Source organism: Strix uralensis, chromosome 13 (assembly GCF_047716275.1).
Source record: "Strix uralensis isolate ZFMK-TIS-50842 chromosome 13, bStrUra1, whole genome shotgun sequence".
In the NCBI taxonomy this organism is placed as follows: domain Eukaryota; kingdom Metazoa; phylum Chordata; class Aves; order Strigiformes; family Strigidae; genus Strix; species Strix uralensis.
In genome coordinates this window covers 11,535,469-11,554,640 of record NC_133984.1, presented here as the reverse complement: position 1 = coordinate 11,554,640, position 19,172 = coordinate 11,535,469, and the positions used below count along the sequence as shown (strand labels likewise).

Genomic DNA, 19,172 nt, shown 5'->3' with positions numbered 1-19,172 from the left:
CCAACCTCAGGGGTGCCGGGTCTCCGCCGAGCATCCCGCAGCACGCCCGGGAAGTGGGGGGGGGGGGGGGGGGGGGGGGGGTAGGCGGAGCGGCCCCCCCCTCCTCCCCGCGCACACACCTTGCACACCCCGAGCCGCCGCCGCCGCTTGTGCAAGGTCGCTCTTCCTCCGGCCCCCGCCCCGCAGCCCCCCCGGCCCCGCCGGGATGTGCCTCTGCAGGCAGCCCCGGCCCTGCCCCTGCGCCGCAAGCCCCGGCCTGCTCCGGCGCGGCGGGCGCTGCTGCGCACCGCGGCACGGGCGGCCCACGCACGGCCCCGAGCACGCGGGCACGGGCGGGCACCCGCGCGGGCACGGCCGAGCACCCGCACCGCCGCCGCGCACATCCGTGTGCGCCACCCACGCGGGGACACGCAGGGCGATGGGCGAGCACATGCACCGCCGCCGCGCACATACGTGTGCGCTGCCCACGCGGGTACGGGTGGACACACACACCCCCCCACACACCCCCGACGTGGGCGAGGACACGCACTGCTGTGCATATGCGTGTTCACGGTGCCACACACGTGCAGGCGTGCACAGCCCCGGCATGGGCGAGCAGCTGCGCTGGCACTGTGCACATGCGTGTGTACATGCCCACGCATGCACGGGCCGGCACAGACCGGGCGTGGGCGAGAACACACGCTGGCGCCGTGCACATGCGTGTGCACCACTCAGGCGGGCACACGCAGGGGCATGGCAGAGCACACGCACCACTGATGCGCATGTGTGCATGTACCGCGCACATGCACCGCAGCCACGCACACGCGTGTGCACTGTCCGCATGGGCACAGGCGAGCACATGCACGGCTGCCGTGTCCATAGGTGTGAACGCAGGCGCACACGCACAGGCAAGCACATCCCAGGCATGGGAAAGCATGCACACTGCATCCATGCACATACGTGTGCACAGGTATGGGCAAGCACATGCACCACCACTGTGCACATATGTGTGCACCACCCACACAGGCCAGGGCATGCACATGGGTGGCATGGGCAAGCATGCACACCGTGGCCATGTGCGTGTGTGTGCACACACCCACACATCGTCATGCACAGCTCAGGCATGGGCAAGCAAATGCTCTGCTGCTGTGCACATACATGTGCCCACACCCATGCAGGCACACGTGTGCACATGTGTGGGCATGGGTGAGCACACGCACTGATGCCTCCACACACTTACTTGCACGCATACATGCAAACTATATGAACTGGCAACATGTGCTCGCAGCCCAGAAAGCCAGCCATGTCCTGGGTGCATCACCAGCAGTGTGGCCAGCAGGTCAGGGAGGCGGTTGTCCCCCCCTACAGCACTCTGGTGAGACCCCCCCCGGAGCACTGTGTCCAGCTCTGGGGTCCCCAGCACAAGGAGGACATGGACCTGTTGGAGCGGGTCCTGAGGATGCCACAGGAATGGTCCAAGGGCTGAGCCCCTCTGCTAGGAAGAAAGGCTGAGAGAGTTGGGGGTGTTCAGCCTGGAGAAGAGAAGGCTCCAGGGAGACTTTTAGTGGCCTTTCAATATATAAAGAAAGACAGAGAGAGACTTTTTACCAGGGCTTGTAGCAGCAGGACAAGGGGCAATGGTTTTAAATTGAAAGACAGTGGGGTTAGGTTGGGCATAAAGAGGAAATCCTTTAGGAATTTCCAAACAAGGTCCAACCTTGGTCCAACCAAGGAAAGCCACCTTATGTGTGGCTTTGCCCTTTTGGAGTGTAACAAGCAGGGGGGCAGGGGGGGCTGCTGCAGGGTTTGGACCTCCACATTTTGGGACACGCTGTTTCCCACATGGGGCAGGGGGCTGGCGGGGGGAGCTTGGCTCTCACTGAAGCATCACTACCTGCCACATCCTCACTCTCCCCCAGCTCCTGGTCCCTCAGGGGTACGGATCCCTGGTTCTGTAGCCCCAGAGTGTCTGGGTCATGTCTGTACCTCTGGGAGACCCAGGAGCCCTGCAGCTTACAGTGAGCCTGCTGGCCTGCAGCTCCCCCGGGGTCCCACGCAAGAATCCCCAGGACCGCCCCCCCCCCCATGGCTGCATCCAGCGCAGGCACTGAAGGTCCCAGTACCCAGCAGCCAGGCCGTGCCCTGTGCCCACGGTCCTGCCTGGCAGCTGTGGGAGCTGCGTGGAGGGGCAAGAGAGTCTTCAAATGGGCCATGGGGCACAGACACATGTGTGCATCGTCCCCCTCCCCGTGTGCCTGCAGTTATCCATTTGCGTGGGCTTGCACAAGTGGCCCCGTCTGTGCACTCACACTCACCTATATGCACACACGTTCACCCACGTGTGCTCACATGTGCACATCACATTCACATGTGCACATCACATACGTGGACACATTCCCCCATGTGTGTGTTCACCCACGCGTGCAAACACTTGCCACACTGGTGCTTGTGCTCCCCAGCCTGAGGCTGTGCTCCTCTCCCTGTGCACGTGTGCTCACATGTGTGTGCGCACATTCACCTGCGCATGGGCACGTTCAGCTGTGTGTGCTCACACGCGTGTGCACGCCTTCCCCTGTGCGCGTGCCTGTGTTCACCTGCATGCGCTGACGTGCATGTGCCTGGATTCCCCCACGCGTGCTCACGCTCAGCCACACACCTACGTGCTCCCACGTGCGTGTGTACACGTTTACCCCGGCGTGTGCTCAGCCCTGTGCACACGCACGCCCATGGGCTCTCCCGCACACATCCTCCCATGTTTCTGTGCCATCGTGGGTGTGCACATACTCCAACCCACATGCGTGCACCCACCGATCGCGCCCGTGCCCCCCCCCACGTGCGTGGGCCCCCACACACCCGCCTCACGCACCCACACGCGTGTGCGTGCGCACGCGTGACACACACACACACACACACACCCCCCCCCCAGGTGGCCGTGTGCTCACACGCGGGCTCTGCCGCCACCCAGCGGCCGGCGCTGCCCTCGCACCGCGGCTCCCCCCGCCCTGCCCGGGCTCGGGGGAGCTGCCACGCGTGGGCAGGGGGCCCGCTCCGTGGTGCCCGGCTGGCACGCAGAGACCCTGGGGAAGCCATTTGGCCAGCAAGGGGATGGTGGCCGTGCCCATCCGCACCTCCCTGCCGTGCCGGGGTGAACCAGGGGCACCCCAGAGCCAGCTCAGCAGCAAGCAGCACCATGCCACCCCCCTGGGCATTGCCACCCCCATGGGGCCACCCCCTCCCCGGTGCCACCCCGAAAGTTCTGGCAGCGATGACGGCTGTGAGCACCAGGGGCAACGCTACCACCGTCACCCAAACGCAGTGCCCACTCTGTGTGCCCCAAGTGAGGGGTCCAGGCACTGTCCCCTGCCCTCACCCAGCCTGGTGGCACTGGGTGCAGAAGACCCCTTGCCCACGGTCGCACCCCAGTGCCTGCAGCGCCAGAAGGGCATTGGGTCCCAAGAGCTTGCCAGGGCTTGGATCACCACAGGTGGAGCATCCCCCCCCCCGCCCCTGGCATGACGGGCACCCACCAGCCCCAGTGCCGCTGACTGGGGATGCAGGGACAAACCACACGAGACACAACTCAGGCAGTTGTGCAGCTGCTGCTGCTCCTTTAGTGTGAGAGAGGCACAACGGCACGCAGCAAGGCACGAGCACCGGCACACACCCCTGGCGTGGTGACCTGCTGACACCCGCAGGTCACCTGCTGAGGGCTCGCTTCCCACCCCCCCCCCTTCCCCGAGCAGCATGTCCCCCACCTCCCAGTGGGTGCAGTCTTTGGCCCTACCAGTGTCCCTGGGCAGGCACAGGGGGGGGATGGGGGGAACCCCGTTTCTGCCAGGCACCATCCCAGAGTAGGGCCAGGTAGGTGTGGGGTGTAGTGTTCAACAGGCTGGGGGGGGCTCACGGGGCAACCAGCCACATGGGGGGCTGTTGCAGTGTCAAGCGGGCAGGCATGAGCACTGCCTGCACCCTGGGGCTGGGCTGCCCAGCTGTGGCCACCCCCAAAAGGGCTGGGGCCCATCCTGCCTCCCCAAAACGCTTCCCCCCCACCACCCCAAGCTGCTGCCAGTTGCATGAAATCCCTGTGCAAAATCAGCATCAAGGCGCCTGCCCATCCTGTGGGGACAGATGGACAGTGATGGGCCAGGGGGGTGGCCCAGGGTGAGGTCTAAGAGCTATTTGGGGCTGCTACAGCACAGAGGAGGGGGACAGGTACCCCATTTCATCCTTAGCGTGGTTCTTCCTCTATTAATCCCTCCCAGTGCCAGGGCAGAGGCTGGAGGGCTGGATGAGGCCGGGTGGTCACCATGCCCACACCACTGGTGGCAGGAGGTACCCAGTCCTCGGTCTACTGCTGCCAGCACCCCATCCCCTGGCAGGGCACAATCCCAGGGGCACCCATCACAGTGTCCCCCAGGAGAGGGGTGCACAGCACCTACCAGCACCCAACTCGGCCCCCCATTGTGCCTTGGGCCGGCGGGGAGTGGGTTAAGGACCTGTTGGCCAGGGCTATTGTTTCGGACACAATGAAGAGGAAGAGGATGCTGGGGCTGAAATTCCTCCAGCTCCCACCGGACAGATGGACAGAGCTGGACAAAGAGGCATGATGGAGGGTGAGGATAGTTTAACCCTTCCAGGTGCTGCGTGGAGATACCCCAGGGCAGCTGGAGGGGTGTTTAAGGCACGCGGTGTAGCACCAGCTGTGAGACAGGCACTGGTGTCCAGGACAAGGTGGAGGGACCCCCACGGGCACAGAAAGACCCATGAGTAGCAGAGGGGTGACAGGATCTGTTCATCTGGTCCTGCTGGGCCACAGGGTGCTGGGTGCCCATAGAGCCCAGGGCAGGTCTGTGACACGACCCCCCCTGCCAGCACCTGGACTGGCACCCCCTCCCCTGCTCGGTAAACCAGATAAATAAATAAAAGGCAGGGGCTGGACAGACAGACAGACGCAGTGAGAGCCCCCGAGGGGGCAGATCCGCTTTGGCAGCAAGCTGGGGCCACGACCAGGGTCCCGGGGGGAGGCTGGGCAGGGGGCTAGCAGCCCTTGGGGGCCTGACCAAGGCTCTCGCGGAGGCACCGTAGCTGCTCCTGGCCCAGCTTGATCTTCTCCTCCAGCTCCCGCTGCTCGGCAATGAGGGCCGACTTCATCTTGACGAAGTGCTGGTAGTCCTGGAGGTGCTCAGCAGGTAGGTACCGTGCCACCATGGCGCCCACCGCCTCTTCCCGACGCCCCACGTGCTCCTTCAGCTCCTTGGCATCCTCCAGCTGCTCCACCAGCAGCCGCTGCTTCTCCCGCAGGGCCACCTGTGGGTGAGATGGGTGATGTTGGCAGGGGGGTCCTGCACCCCGACACCCCACAGGTGCCCCCCTGCCCTGTGCCCACCTTGTCCTCAGCGGGGGCATGAGGCCCCAGGCTGCCCAAGGCAGTCTCCACCCTGGCCAGGCGCCCCGAGATGGAGAGCAGGAGGTTGACCACCTTGTCCAGGTCACCCACGAACTGGCGGTACTTGTCGAACTCCCCCGGGGTGCAGAGGGTTTGCAGGCGGGCAGCCACATCCTCGCCCAGTGCCCCGTTGGCGCTGATGTCCTCCTGCAGCCCCCGCTGTGCCTCCCGCAGCACCGCCAGCTTGCGGCTCAGGCTCTCGATCAGCTGCAGCTGTGAGGGAAGAGGTTGGGGTGACTGGGGCCACCCCCTGTTGGGACTGGGGGACTGGCACACAGGTGCAGGGGTGCCATGCTGCACTGGGCCCCACAGACCGCAAGCAACCAACGATGCCTCTGGTTCTCATGAGCTACTGGCAATGTCCCTGGTCCCTGTGAGCATCTGGCAATGTCTCATACCCCACGAGCACCCGGCGATGCCCCTAGTTCCCACAAACAACCAGTGCTGCCCCAGTCCATGTGAGCACCTGGCAATGCCCTGGGTCTCCACGAACACCTGGTGATGGCAGGGGGGAGCCTCGAGGGCATCGTCCCCAGCAGTGCCCGCTTTACCTTCTTTTCCAGCAGCTCGCGGTCCACCTCCTCCTCCTCGTCCTCTGAGCTTCCCTCCACCACCTCCGGCAGCTCCTTCATCTTGCCGAGAGGCTCAGCTTTGCCCGCTGCCGCGCCGTAATATGCCGAGAAGGAGGTGGAGCTGGCAGTGCTCCCAGGGGGCGGCGAGATGGGCTCGAAGCCCTGCCTGTGGGGACAGGGGCTCAGCGCCGGGGCTGGCAGGATGCAGCCCGGCCTCAGCACGGTGCCCAGTGCCACGCCAGCCCTACCTGTCCTGCGCCAGGGCCTCCAGGCGCCAGTCCTGCTGGTAACGCTCCCGCCAGGCCTGCCGCTCCCCCGCCACCAGCAGCTCGCCCATCACCTCGGTGGTGGTGCAGAGGGGGGCCGAGGGGGCCAGGATGCCGGCCAGGGAGTGGTCCCTGCCCACCACATCCCACAGCAGCTCATCCGAGTCCACGCGGCGGGGCTGGGGCCGGCTCCCCTGGCAGCTCGCCCCCTCTGCTGCTCCGGGGCTGGGCTTGGGTGCCTCTGGGGTGGCAGGGCGGGGGCCACCATGCAGGGGCAGGGAGCACTCACTCGTGCCACAGGGGCCAGCCCAGCCCCGCTCCTGGTTCCGGCCAAGCCTTTGGGGCTGCTCCTCCATCTCCCAGGGGTGCTTCACCTTCGGCCGCTCTTCCCCGGCACCTGCCGCCCTGCTGACACCCGCCCGGGGGCACCCACGTCACCTCCCTTGCCCGCCCATGGGGGACAAGGACACGCAGGGCCGTGCCCACCCCAGGGAAAGAAGTCACAGACATCCCCCACCCCACAAAACCCCACAGCCCGCCCTAGGGGGTGGATTAGGATGCTCCGACACAGGGTTCAAAGGACCACATGTCCCCAGATGCCACCCGATGCCCAGGCTGTGCCCACAGCCCCGCTCCCACCCCCACGCCGCGGTGGCACTTGCCTGCAAATCTCAGCGCTGCCAGTATCGGGCTCAGGTGTCCTGCGGAGCAATCTGGGGGGCTCGGGTCGGGGCCAGGCACCTGGCGGGGCAGGGGGGCGAGCAGTGTGCCCCCGGGACCGGCCCCCCTGCTCCCCAGTGAGGCTCTGTGAGCGCTCACGCACAGCCTCAGTGATGCTGCGGGCTGGCACCGGGGCAGCAGTGAAGGCAGAGCCATGCCCGGAACCATCCGGCAGGTGCTGGGATGTCCGGCGCTGCCTGTACTTCTCCCAGTTGGGGGGAGGCGGGCGGGGAGGTGGGGGGCCCTTCTTTTGGGAGATGACAGCGGGGTCCAGCTTGGCACGGGGAAGGTCTCTCCGGTCACGGCCCCGGGGGCTGGCAGGCTCTAGGTTGAGGTGGCTCTCAGAGAAGGCTCTGCCCCGCAGCGGGCGGTGTAGGGGGTCCGGGGGGCTCTCGGGGGAGCGGGCGACACGGTCACCATCCCATGACAGGTCATGCGTGGACGTGGTCCGGTAGCAGGGCGGCCACTCCGGCTCAGCACTCTCAAAGCAGGGGTGGAAGGGGGCAACCCTTGGGAAGCCCACTTGGTAGCGGGAGAGCTCGCTGGGGAGAGAAAGGGGCACTCATCGCCCTCAGACAGTCACCTCCCCCATAGCTCATGCCCCACCCCTGCCTCAGTTTCCCCAGCTGGAGTCACCCAGCCCCACTGGCAGGTGAAGCCTGGGCTCTCCCGGTGCTCCTGTGCTGGGCACAGCCCCACAGAGATGCCCCCAGCCCCCTGGGGATGGGTAAGGCAGGATCCCCCTCGCACCCTCAGGCCCTGCTTGGCCAAGGTGGTATGTGCCCCAGCTTCGCAGGGCACAGTGTAGCTGTGGCCAGGGCGTTAAGAGAGGTGCTCGGTACTTCACCAACTAAAGTCACAGCAGTCCCCACGCCTCACTGGCAGGTGTCCCCACCGAGTGGCATGCATACCCCAGCAGCCTGGCACCTGTCGTGCACTCACCCGATGGACTGACTGGCTTTCCTAGTTATCGCTGGCGGTTCCCACTCATCCAGAGGAAATTCCTGCATGTGAGAAGGAGAGAAAGTGTGAAAGAAGGGTCAGCATCCCCCTCCCCAGCACCCCCCAACCCATCCCTGTCCAGGGGCAGGAGGCATGCAGGTCTGCAGGGCCCCCCATGGGCACAGTACCCCCATCCCAACCCAGGGTCATGCTCCAGGGGTGCAGGGTGGTGCCAGTGCTGCTCTCCGGCACAGTCCCAGGGGGCTCACTCACCGGGGCGAAAGCTCTCCGGGGGGGCCAGGCGTCGCTCTCCTCCCGCCCAGGGCGGGGGGCCGGGCAGTAGCAGTCTGGGCAGCGTGCCCAGGGCTGGAGGTGGCAGCGGCAGGCACGTCCGCGGGGCAGCGGTGGTGGGCATGGGTCCCCCCCACAGTAGCGGCAGGGCTCGGGGCGCAGGGGAACTCCATAGGGGTAGGAGAAGCCCCGCAGGTACTCCAGCTCCCCCGGCCTCCCCAGCGGCTTGTAGCAGGGGGGCTGCTCCCGGCAGCACTCGGCATAGGGGCCGGCAGAGCCAGGGCGGCTGGGTGAGGGGGGGTTGTAGGTCTGGTCTACAGAGAGGCGGCGTGTGTCCCGGCGCTCGGGGCCAGGGGGCTGGAAGGCACCAGGATCACCTGCCGGGGGCTTGCCATGCCGGGGCGGCACCGGCCGGCTGCTCTCCTCGAAGAACCGGCGGCGGTCAGCAAAGGGCAGGAGGACGGCCTCATCGCTGCTCCGTGGTGGGGAGCTGGGGGCTGCCGGCCCCTGGCCGTAGCCCTCCAGCTCACCAGGGCTGGGCGAGCGCTGTGGCTGCAGCTTGCGCTCCGGAGACCAGCGCCAGTGGCCCCGACCCATCGGCACCACCCGCTCAGGGGATGGGGGCCCTTTGGGGACCGGCAGCTGGTCAGGGGTGGGAATGCTCCGGTCCCCTGAGCGGCCGGGGTTCCTGCTGTCCTCACTCGGCGTGGGGCTGAGACGCTCGGCCGGGGCGCGGGGTCCCTCCACCGGCACGCTGCCCTCGGGGGGCTCCTCCGCCTCCTCCACTGGTTCTTCACCAGGTGGCGGGGCACCTGGACCCCGGCTCTTCTGCAGCTGGGCCTTGCGCCGCTGGATCTCGTTGCGCAAGCTGGTGGCGAAGCGGTCACTGCGGCGGCGCATCTGAGCGGAGCGGTGGGGAGGACCCCCAGCCCGTCGTCCCCCCGCCCGGCTCTCCTCCTCCGCCGGCCCCTCGGTGCTGCGTGCTGGGCTGGCCCCCCGCCCGTCCTGCCCGCAGGTTCGCTGCAGCTCAGGGCAGCAGCGGCAGGGTGGCAGACGGCAACATGGCTCTGGGCAGTGCGGGGGGTCCTGGGTGGCCCCCGCGGTCCCCAGCCGGCTGTCCTCGGGGTGCAGCGGGGATAAGGTCCAGCGGTGCCCATCGGGAGCTGGGGAGGCTCGCCCACTGCCAGTGCCCACCTGGAGCGAGCGGAGCTGGGAAGCCAGCAGCTGCTCAGGAGCACTGTGCCGGTGCGGCGCATGGCCCTTGAGGGGGGACAGCAATGGGCTGTCACCTGCTGCCACAGCATCTGGCACTCGGTGCATGCCACCATCTGGGTACAGCCGGTTGCCAGGCTCCACATTCTCCCCCACGAGCGGCTCAGCCGGGCACCGGTCCGAGTGGGAGCTCAGCATGTAATACTGGTCAGCAGAGAGACGGTCCTTCATGGCGTATGGCGTCCTCCCGCCTGCAGCCTCCGCCTCCCCGTCTCGCTGGCAGAGGAAGGTGTCAGAGATCCACCGGCCCTTGGCGTGCAGCATGTCTGCCGACACCGACACCCGGCGCCTGTCCCCTCCGCCGGTCGGGGCTGCCCGCAGGCTGTCCCTCCTGACAGGGGGCTGGGGGGGTACAGGCACCCGCCAGGCCTCGGCGTGCCGGCTGGCGGGTGGCTCAGCCCCCGTGGTCAGGTAGCGCCCGTCGGGGGGCTTGCAGGGGCCTTGGAGGCCGGAGTCGACAGAAGCGGCTTCCTCGGGGCGGAGGGAGATGGCGCAGTCAGAGGCGATGGAGCTGGCAGAGAAGGAGCTGTAGGCTGAGTCCCTCTTGCTGTGGTATATGCCCTGGTCAACGGGTGAGGGGTCCCCTTCATAGTAGGCCTGGCCGGGCTGGTCCAGGCTCTCCATGCTCCCGATGGAGCTGCTCCGGTCGGTGCTGCAGTGCCGGGACAGCGGGTTCCACTGCAGGGACAGCTCGCTGCCGCCCGGCCCCACGCCGGCGTTAGGGGCACCTGCCGTCCCCCACCCAGCTCCCCACCAGCCCCTTCGATGGGCACGAGATCCCAGGGAGCCAACACCCCACCACCACATACACGCCCTCCCTGGGACAGGGGGGCACAGGCTGGCACAGCCCCAGCCTGCCCTTCACGCCTGGGTTTGGGGGCAGCACCAAGGTTGCCCCGGCACTGGTAGAGGGAGCGGGCACAGGGACAGAGGGCATGCGTGGCTCCAGTCACTCGGGACCTGCCTGCTCTGGCAGGGGGGGTACTGGGACTCGGCAGCTCCTGGCCAGCTCCGACAGAGCCACCGCCCCTTCCTGTCGGGAGCCAGAGAGTAAACAGGCAGGGGAAAGGGCAGCGCGGCGGCAGGATGCGGGGGGATGCCCAACAGTAGCGTGGGGCAAGGAAGCGAGCACCCACCCCACACTCCCCCTGCCCCGACCCAAGTGGGTGCCCCGTCCACCTCCTCCCCTTATGTGGTCCCATGGGTGCCCCCGGGGGTGGGTCAGGGGTCTCACCTGACATCACACCCCGAGGGCCAGGAGAGGCTGAAGGTGTCAGCAGGGTAGTGCATGGCGGGGGCGTCGGGGCGGCTTTCGGCAAGCTTGGCCACGTGCCAGGAATGGGGCCGGAGGACGGGCACGCTCCTCCTGCCAAGAGCAACAGCGGGAGAGGACAAGAATGGGGAGGAAGCCAGCCTGAGGAACCGGGGCTGAAGTCACTTCCTACAGGGCTTCCTGTCCCCCCTCCAGGCCAGCGCCCGCCCGAGGGGGGACAGCGGCAAGGAGGGTCCAACCCTGCCAGCACCAGGCAGGGGGATCCCACAGGTCCCCCCTACTGCCGGGGCTCCCCTGCCTGCAGCATCCCCGCTGCCAGCATCAACAGGGGACCGAGGACGTGGCCCCAGCGCAGCCCACGGGCAATGCCACGGCAGGGCAAGGGTCCCTGCTGGGACTGGACCAGCTCCACAGGCACACCAAGGGGACTCTGGGGCCACATCTGTGTCCCCACCACAAGCCTGACCTTCCCCCCTTGTTCCTCGTTCCCTCAACATCAGCAGCAAGTGCCAGCCGCATCACATCCCCAGGGAGGGGTCCTGTGCCAGGCCCCGTCCCACCCCCTGTGCCAGGCAGTCATGGGGGTCTCCATCCCCCCAGCGCACACAGACAGCGATTCCAGTGCCACCGCACAGACATGTGGGCAGATGCCACCTCCTATAACCCCCAAGTGTCCAGTGCTGCCCCAGCATCCGCTGGGTGGGCAGGGACAAGCTGTGTCATTAGCACAGGGGTCCCTCCCCGCCCAGCGCCCCCAAACTCACCATGGATGATGCTGAACCCCAGCACAGCCCCGTGGCACCCCCTGCCCCGTGGGCAGTGCCCTGCACCGTCCCAGCCCCTCGGTGCCGCTGGAGCTGGAGCCTGGTCGGGATGCAGCCAGGGAGTGGATGCGGGTTGGGGGGGGACGGGGAGAGGACTTCAGGGCCCGGCCCTGCCTCTCCTTCCTTTCCCAGGCAGGCAGCAGGCAGGCAGGCAGGAAGGGAGAGGAGAGGCCACACTCCAGGATACCGCCCAGCAAGGGGGTGGCGAGCCCGCCGCACCACCCCAGCTCTGCTGGCGGCACACGGGGCTGGGGAACCCTCACCCCCACCATGGGGTGCTGGCAGCCACGGTGGGGCTGCCCCCCCACCCCGTCCCAGCACGGGGCACCTCCAGGGTGGAGACAGGGGCACTGCCAGGCTCCCGTGCCAGGCTCCCACCAGTCCCCCGGGCAGGTGATGCCTCCCCAGCCTTGACACCACTGCTCCTCCTGCCCCCCTTCCCCCCCCAGCGCTGCCAACCTGCGGACGATCATCTTCAGGGTGCGGTAGGAGCCCTTGATGAGGATCAGAGCCTCCTGGCGGGACCCGTACAGCGGCGTCCCACTGATGTTCACCAGCTCGTCGCCCGGCTGCAGCCGGCGTGACAGCGCAGCCTTGCCCCCGTCCTCCACCTGGGCGATAAGGAGGGGTGTCAGGGGGGGTACAGCCCCCCAGAACACGCCGGGGGGTGTGCTGCTGCCGCCAGGTGCCAGGGGAAAAAGGAGGCTTCAGAGAGGGGGTGCCTGCGCCCCAGGCACCGCAGAGGGATCTGCAGCGCTGAGCTACCCCCCTGCCCTGGTCACATGCATTTCTGAGCAAGGAAAGGGCATCGGGGAGGGGGGGAGAAGAAAAATGTCCCGTCCTAGCAGATTCCCCCGCAGGCGCGGGCAGCACAAGGGCCCTTTGTCCAGCGCGGATGCCAGCCCCCCGCCGCTGCTCCCAGTCCATCAGCCCTGCCTGGGCACCGGCAGTTATTTCAAAGGATGCCATCACACCGTCTGTGCCCAAGGAAGCCAACAGCAGGGGAAGCACCAAACTGTGCCCAGCCCTGGCACGCGCCTACCCCACCCTGGCACCCACAGCCAAAATGAGTCTGTCACCCCATATCACCATGGCTTGGAGGACACAGGGCCACGCTGCTGCCAGCATGGAGGGGCCCCAGACCATCCCCTCTGCCCCAGCAGGTAGGTGCAGCATGGGCAGACCTGGGATGAGCCGTGCCCAGCTGGGGCAGGCAGAGTGCCCGGTGCTGGCACTGATTTCTGCCCATCCTGTTGCTCCCAATGGCCGGGAATTGCCATGCCCAGCCCCTCACACTGGCAAGCTGGCAAGCAAGCCCAGCTGCTGGGCTGCGTGGTGGCAGATGCATGGGGCATGCAGGCATGTGGGGCAGGACTTGGGGTGCCCTGTGCCCCCAGGCCCAGTGTGGATGTGGAGCCTGACCTGGCTGGGTTCTACGGCTGCCTGCAGGGTGATGGGCAGAGCTGGTCTGGCCCCATGCTGGGGCTTCTGTGCCCACCCTGCCCTGTCACTCCTGGCCCAGCAGAGAAACAAGCTCTGCCCACAGTGCCCGTAGTGCCATCTCCACAGACCAGCCTGGGCAGCAGCCAGGCCCCAGTGCCAGGGGGCACCCACAGCCACCACGCACGTGCCCCCGGGCATCCCTTCCCAGCCCTGGTGCTGGGCAGGGCTCAAGGGGCATCCCGCTGCCCACGGGCAACATGGCACCTCGGGGACCAGGCAAGACAGTCATAGCTCCTGCCCAGCCTGGCATGGCTGTGCCCCACGCCCCACAGCTCTCCCATTTTTTCAGGGACCTGGGGATTGCAATGTCATGCCCAGGCTGGGCACAGCCCAATGCGCCTGCCTGTGCGGGCAGGCTGCCCTCCCAGCCAGGAGTCTTCCATGGGGCTGCCTTCCTGGCACCAGGCCCCAGCTGCCTGCAAGGGCTCCCAGTCCCACCATGCACTCGCTGGAGCACCCGGGATTAACCCCTGTCACACTGCTGCCCACCACCAGGCAGCTCCAGCAGAGCGGGCAGGCAGGGCAGGCTGCACCTTCACCCCAGTCCTCTGCCACGTGCCCACCCCATCCTGCCTTCCACAGCCATGGGGCTGAGTCAGCGGTGACGGGTTTCCCCCCCACCACCCCAGTGCAGGACACCACTGGGGCTGCACCCGTGTCTGGGCCACCACGTGTGTCGGGACGGACAGGGCTCAGCCCTGGCATCATTCACCAAGAACTAAATCTGGCACAAACAGCCCCTTGTTCTGCCTTCACCACCAGTGAACTCAGCGCTGGCAGCCAAACCCCACCGCCTGCTGCCCTGCCTGGCCAGGCCAGCCCCAGGCACCTCCCTGACACCACCCCTGGTGTTCACTCTGGGCCCTAATGGTGGGCATCAGCTGGCTCACAGAAATATCTGCCTGTCCCAGGAGAGACTTGTCTTAGAAGGAGTCACAGCCATGGCAGTGCCCAAGCTGTGCCCACCCTACCCCACGCAGACCTTCCTCCTTGCCCCCCCACGGGCCCAGGGGGGACCCTGTGTTGGGAGGTGCTCAGCAGCCCCACAGAGGGCCAGGAGCCCACTCCAGCCCCGCTGCGGGACTCGGCCACAGGAAGGGCTCCCAGAGCGGGCTCAGAGGCCAAACTGTCTCCCCGAGCGCTGGGACCCCCTTCCCCTTTCCGGGGCGGGGCCAGCCCCCCCCCCCCGCACCGCTGGCGGGGGCTGCCCCCTCCCCGCACGGGCCGGCACGCACACACCTCGGCCGGCCGCGGCGGCGGCGCGGGCGCCCCGGGGGACCCTCCCCTGAATGCACAGAGCGCTGGAACAAGCCCCCTTTGTCTGCAGAGCACACGCGGCGGCGGCGGCCCGGCCGGGGGAGCGCGGGGGCCGGCACCCCCCGGCCCGCAAGGACACCCCCCCCCTCCTCCAATTCTCAGCAGCGGGGGGGAACATCCCATCCCCCCTCCATCCCCTCCAGCAGCCGGCAGACACACCGGGACCCACCGCCCCGAGGCCCGGCAGCGAGTCGGGAGGGCGGGCGGCGGGCCCCCCCCCCCCAAACCGGCGGTGCCACCCCAGGGCGCAGGGCAGGGACCGGAGCCACTTTTCCAGCTCCCCCAGCCAGACCACGCTGCCCGCGTCCCGGCGCAGGGCGTGGAGGGCCCGGGGGGGCAGCCCGGGGGCCGCGGCACAGCCCGGCCCGCCAGCACCCCGGCCCCGGCAGGACGGTGGCACCGGGCGGGCAGGCAGTTAAACCGCCCGGTGACAGGGAGGGGGCTCGGCCGGGCTCCGCGGGGGGACGGGGTGCTGGGGCACCCCCGGCTGCTGCCCGGCTCCCCGCGGGTTTCCCCGGAGGGCGATGTCCCGGCGGGGCCACGGGAATCGGTGACCCCCTGCGTGGCGGGACGTCGCGGTCGTGGGGCCCCACCCTCGCTCTCCCCGCTCCCGGCTGCGGAAGGGACCCGGGCGGCCAGGCCCTGCGCCCCCCCGCCCCGCTCGGCACCGCACCCCGACACCAGCCCCCGGTCCCGGTCCCGGCCCTGCCCAAACGTTTCGGGGGGGACGGGACGAGGCGGACTCCGGTCCCCTCCACACCGTGGCCCCCAACGTCCCCGCAGAGCGCGGTCCCGGGGGTGCCCGTGGGGGCTGTCCCCTCCGACTGCGCCCCGCGGGACGGGACCGGAGGGGACGTGGAGGGGACGTGGGGGCCGCCCCCGCCGCCAGCCCAACGGATGTGCCGGAGGAATTTCTTCCTGCCGCCGGGCCTGGGCTGTCCCTCCGCCCCCTCGGCCCCCACGGCCCCCGCTCCCATTCTCCCCCGCGGCTCGGGGTGGCGGGTCGCGGGGGGACGTGGGTGCGGGGGAACCGCCACGGCCCCGCCCCGCCGGGACACGCGACTCCCCGGCCAGGGCTCCCCGCGCCCCCAGCGCCACCGCGCACCGGGTGCCCCGTCGCCCCCCCCGCCTTCCCGCGCCCCGCCACGGCGCGGAGGCCCCTCGCGGGGTGATGCCGCGGAGCCCACGCGGGACCGCGTCCTGGGGCGCCTACCTTGGAGACGATGAGGGGCTCGCCGTGCTCCAGCCCGCCGCGCAGCGTGAAGCCCCAGGGCGCGCCCCCCTGCAGCTGCACATGAACGTACTGGGGGGCGCCGGGCCGGCCCTCGGCCCGCTCCATGGCCGCTACCGCCCCATCCCGGCCCGGCCCGGCCCGGCCCGGCCCCGCACAGCGGAGGAAATGACACCCCCGCCCGCCCGGGCTGAGCGGCACGGAGCCGAGCGGCGGGGCGGGGCCGGCCCGGCACCGGGGCTGCTCCGTCGCCGCCAATGAGGCGCGGGGGGACGTCGGCGATCGGCTCGGCACGGCACGGCTCGGCTCAGCGCTGCATGGCACGACTCGGCTCAGCCCAGCACAGCACAGCTCAGTTTGGCACAGCACAGCTCGGCTCAGCACAGCTCAGCACAGCCTGGCTTGGCATGGCTCAGCTCAGCCCAGTTCAGCACAGCCATGGCACAGATCAGCTCGGCGCAACTCAGCTCAGCACGGCATGGCACAGCTCAGCACAGCTCATGGCACAGTTTGGCGTGGCTCAGCTCATGGCATGGCTCAGCACGCAATGGCACAGCACCGTGCTACTCAGCTCAGCTTGGCTTGACATGGCATGGCTCGGCCCAGGGACCTGCACTGAGATGCTTGGCTCAGCTTCTCACGGCCCAGCCAGCATGGTTCGATTCAGTCTGGCTCAGCCCAGCATGGCATGGAGGGCTGGCACAGCTCAGTTCAGCCCAGCCCAGCACAGCTCAGCCCAGCACTGTTTGGCTCAGCTCAGCATGGGGTGGCAAGGGGGCCTGCGCAGGTTGGCTGGCCCAGCATGGCTTGGCCCAGCATGGTTCAGTGCAGCTCAGCTGGCTTGGCGCATTCTGGCATGGCTCAGCTCAGCATGGCATAACACAGAGCTGGCACAGTTCAGTTTGGTACAGCATGGCACGGCCAGGGGCCTGACCTGATTTGGCTCCACTTGGCCCAGCCCGGTCTCACTCAGCTCAAGTTGACATGGACAAGCAGGGCTGGCATGGTTCAGCTCGGCACAGCATGGTCTGGCCTCGCATAGCTTGGCCTGGCACTGTTCAGCACAGCATGGCCCAGTTTGGCCCAGCACAGTATGGTACCACCAGGGACCAGCACTGTTAGGGCCAGCTTGGCACAGCTCAGCCTGGCACAGCACAGCTCAGCCTGGCACGCACGGTGTGACCGGCTGTTTGGCAGCACTGACGTGGGTGCAAGGGGGTGTCTGCTCGGGTAGCAGTGGGGTGATCCAGCACCCGCCACAGCTCCCCGGGGCAAAAGGCTCCCCCGGGGCACCCCGCCCTGGCAATCACGCTGGCGCCCTGAGCCCCGCTGCCTGCGGGCGAGCACGCGCTGCTGGCTCCTGTCTGGCCTGCCCGTTCCAGCCCCCACCCTGTCCTGCCGGGCACCCCAGGGTGTGCATGGCACTATGGCCGGGCTGCACCTCCACCTTTCCCCCACCAGGTCCAGGAGGGACTGCTGTGCCCCTTTGGGGAAACTGAGGCAGGGGAAGGAGGCGGCGGGTGGTGGCTGGGGGCGGTGGGAGTGGATCGGTGCTGGTTCCTGAGGGAGCCGGGGAGTCCCGCTCCTCCCCTTCCCGCCCGGGGCCCCGGCTCTTACTCATCTCCTTCCCAGACAGCGCAGCTGGCCCGGAAAGCTCTGCCCTGCCAGCAACGCCCGCGGCCCATGGCTGCCTGCAGGCTGGGTGGGCGCAGCGCCGTGGCCTGGCAGGGTGGGCTTGCTGTGCCGGGCTGGTGAGCTACCCCCGGGGTTCCTCAGCCCCAGCACAGGAAGGATTCCTTGAGTTTTTTTTGGCAGCCCCCGTCCGCCAGCGCCTGCTTTGAACCCTGCCTGCGCCCTGCCCAGCCCCGCTGCAGGCAGCCCAGTACATGTGCCCCATCCTTGCGTCAGGGGGTCCCAGGGCTTGGGGCTGGGGGTGTCCCTGGGTGGTGCTGGAGCCCACCCAGCAGCAATGCACAGCCTCACTCACACGGCCTTGACATGTCCACCCTGGCCCGACTCTCCTGCTCTCCCCCATGGCCTTGCCACCCCCCTTGCCATGCCCCCCACTCATAGCTGGCTCCTGCCATGCCCGGACTCTTCCCAGCCTCCACCCGACTCGACTGCCCCCATGCCCTTTCTCAAATGAGTAACCAGGGCTGCCCAGCCAGGCGTGAGGGCTCTGCACCCTGGCTCGTCACGTGGCCCCACACCCCATTAAGCACCACATCCTCCAGGGAGACCCTGACACCCCCCCACATGGCCCTCCCAGTCCTCACCACCGTGCCTGGCTGGCACTGGAAGGGTGGGCAGCACCCAGGGCAGGCACCAACATACCTCCCAGCTCCTCTCCTGCCCCTGCACCTGAGCCAGTGGTTCCCAACCAAAGTATCTACCCCTCAGCCCCCTCCATCCTGGCATGACAGCAGCGGTGTCCTATGGGGCTGGGCACCATGCCAGGTACTCTGCTGGGGGCATGGGCTGCGGCTGCCTGCACCCCCACTCTGTGGTGTACCCCCAGAGCCTGCCTCAGGCAAGCACCACAGAGCCACAGAGCAGCACTGGGGCTGGGGGGCAATGTCCCCTGTAAGGGCGATGCCTCAAATGACCCATGCCAGCAAGAGGGTTGGCATCACCCTCGCAACCCCAAGGCCTTGGGCAGGTGCTGGCAGAAAGACCTCAGAGCTAGGACGGCCAAGTCTGGTGAAGCTGTGGGCATGGTGATGCCTGGGGTGTGGGTACCACCAGCTGACCTGGCCACACTCAGCATCGCTGGTCTCCGGGTCACTCTGCCCACTCCTGTGCCTCAGTGCCACGGTCCCTGGGCTTGATGCCCATCTCTCAGCTGGGGCAAGTGAGGCACTGGGCAGCCTGGATGTGCTGGAAGCAGATGCCCGGGCTCTGTGCCTGCTCTGAGCGGTGCGTACCAGCTTGCAGCAATGGGCATGAAGGTGCTGAGCCCGCTGCCAGAGAGTTGACACAGGGCACGGGGGAGCTGGACAGGCTCTCACCACAGCAGAGCACCCCACTGGGCTCCAGCCCCCCTCCCCTGGGACTCAGGGAGCTCCTGGCCCTTTAAACACTAATTAGGCCCATGCCTTTAAAATGGGCCCCGGGGGCCAGGACTCATACCCTGCAGGAGGAGGCTGGCCAGGAGCAGGTGGGCTGAGCGAGCTGGTCCTCCCCACCCACCCCACTTCACCACCCCCCCCCTCGCTCCCTCACCTCTGTGCTTTTACAGCCTCTGTAGCCAGGGTTCTGGCTGGCTGGCTTTGCCCTGGTCTGGGTTTTAGTCTGGAATTTGCACCCCTTTTTGCATCTAGAGCCCCCCCCACCTTTCTGTTCCTGTGCCAAGCTGAAGCAGCTGGCATGGTTGTCGTGGCTTGAATAGCAGCTGGCAGCACCCTGGGCTCTCCTTTTGCTTGTGCCTGCAACCGGCTCTGCCTTTCCAAGGGGGGAGAAGCATGACTACCTGCTCCCCCTAACTCTGCTGCCAGCTAGCCCCACCTTGCTCTACTCACCCACCACCCACCCCCATC

General features: G+C 68.0%; 1 protein-coding gene across 6 annotated transcripts; it reads right to left on the bottom strand.

Annotated features, from left to right (window-relative positions):
• Positions 1–3,559: 3,559 nt before the first annotated feature.
• Positions 3,560–15,782, bottom strand: SHROOM4 (shroom family member 4). 6 transcript variants are annotated; one of them, XM_074882681.1, is made up of 10 exons: positions 15,619–15,782; positions 12,045–12,196; positions 10,723–10,854; positions 8,199–10,182; positions 7,926–7,987; positions 6,926–7,525; positions 6,246–6,668; positions 5,977–6,163; positions 5,366–5,638; positions 3,560–5,286 (listed from the first exon to the last, which is right to left on the bottom strand). In XM_074882681.1, exons 1-10 carry the CDS (start codon positions 15,742–15,744, stop codon positions 5,017–5,019), a joined length of 4,209 nt encoding a protein of 1,402 aa, XP_074738782.1. In that variant the 5' UTR covers positions 15,745–15,782; the 3' UTR covers positions 3,560–5,016. The 6 variants fall into 6 exon arrangements, with proteins under 6 accessions (XP_074738782.1, XP_074738783.1, XP_074738780.1 ...); XM_074882682.1 differs by having other exon boundaries at positions 8,199–10,140; XM_074882679.1 differs by lacking the exons at positions 12,045–12,196; positions 15,619–15,782 and adding an exon at positions 11,526–11,972.
• Between the last annotated feature and the right edge of the window lie 3,390 nt (positions 15,783–19,172).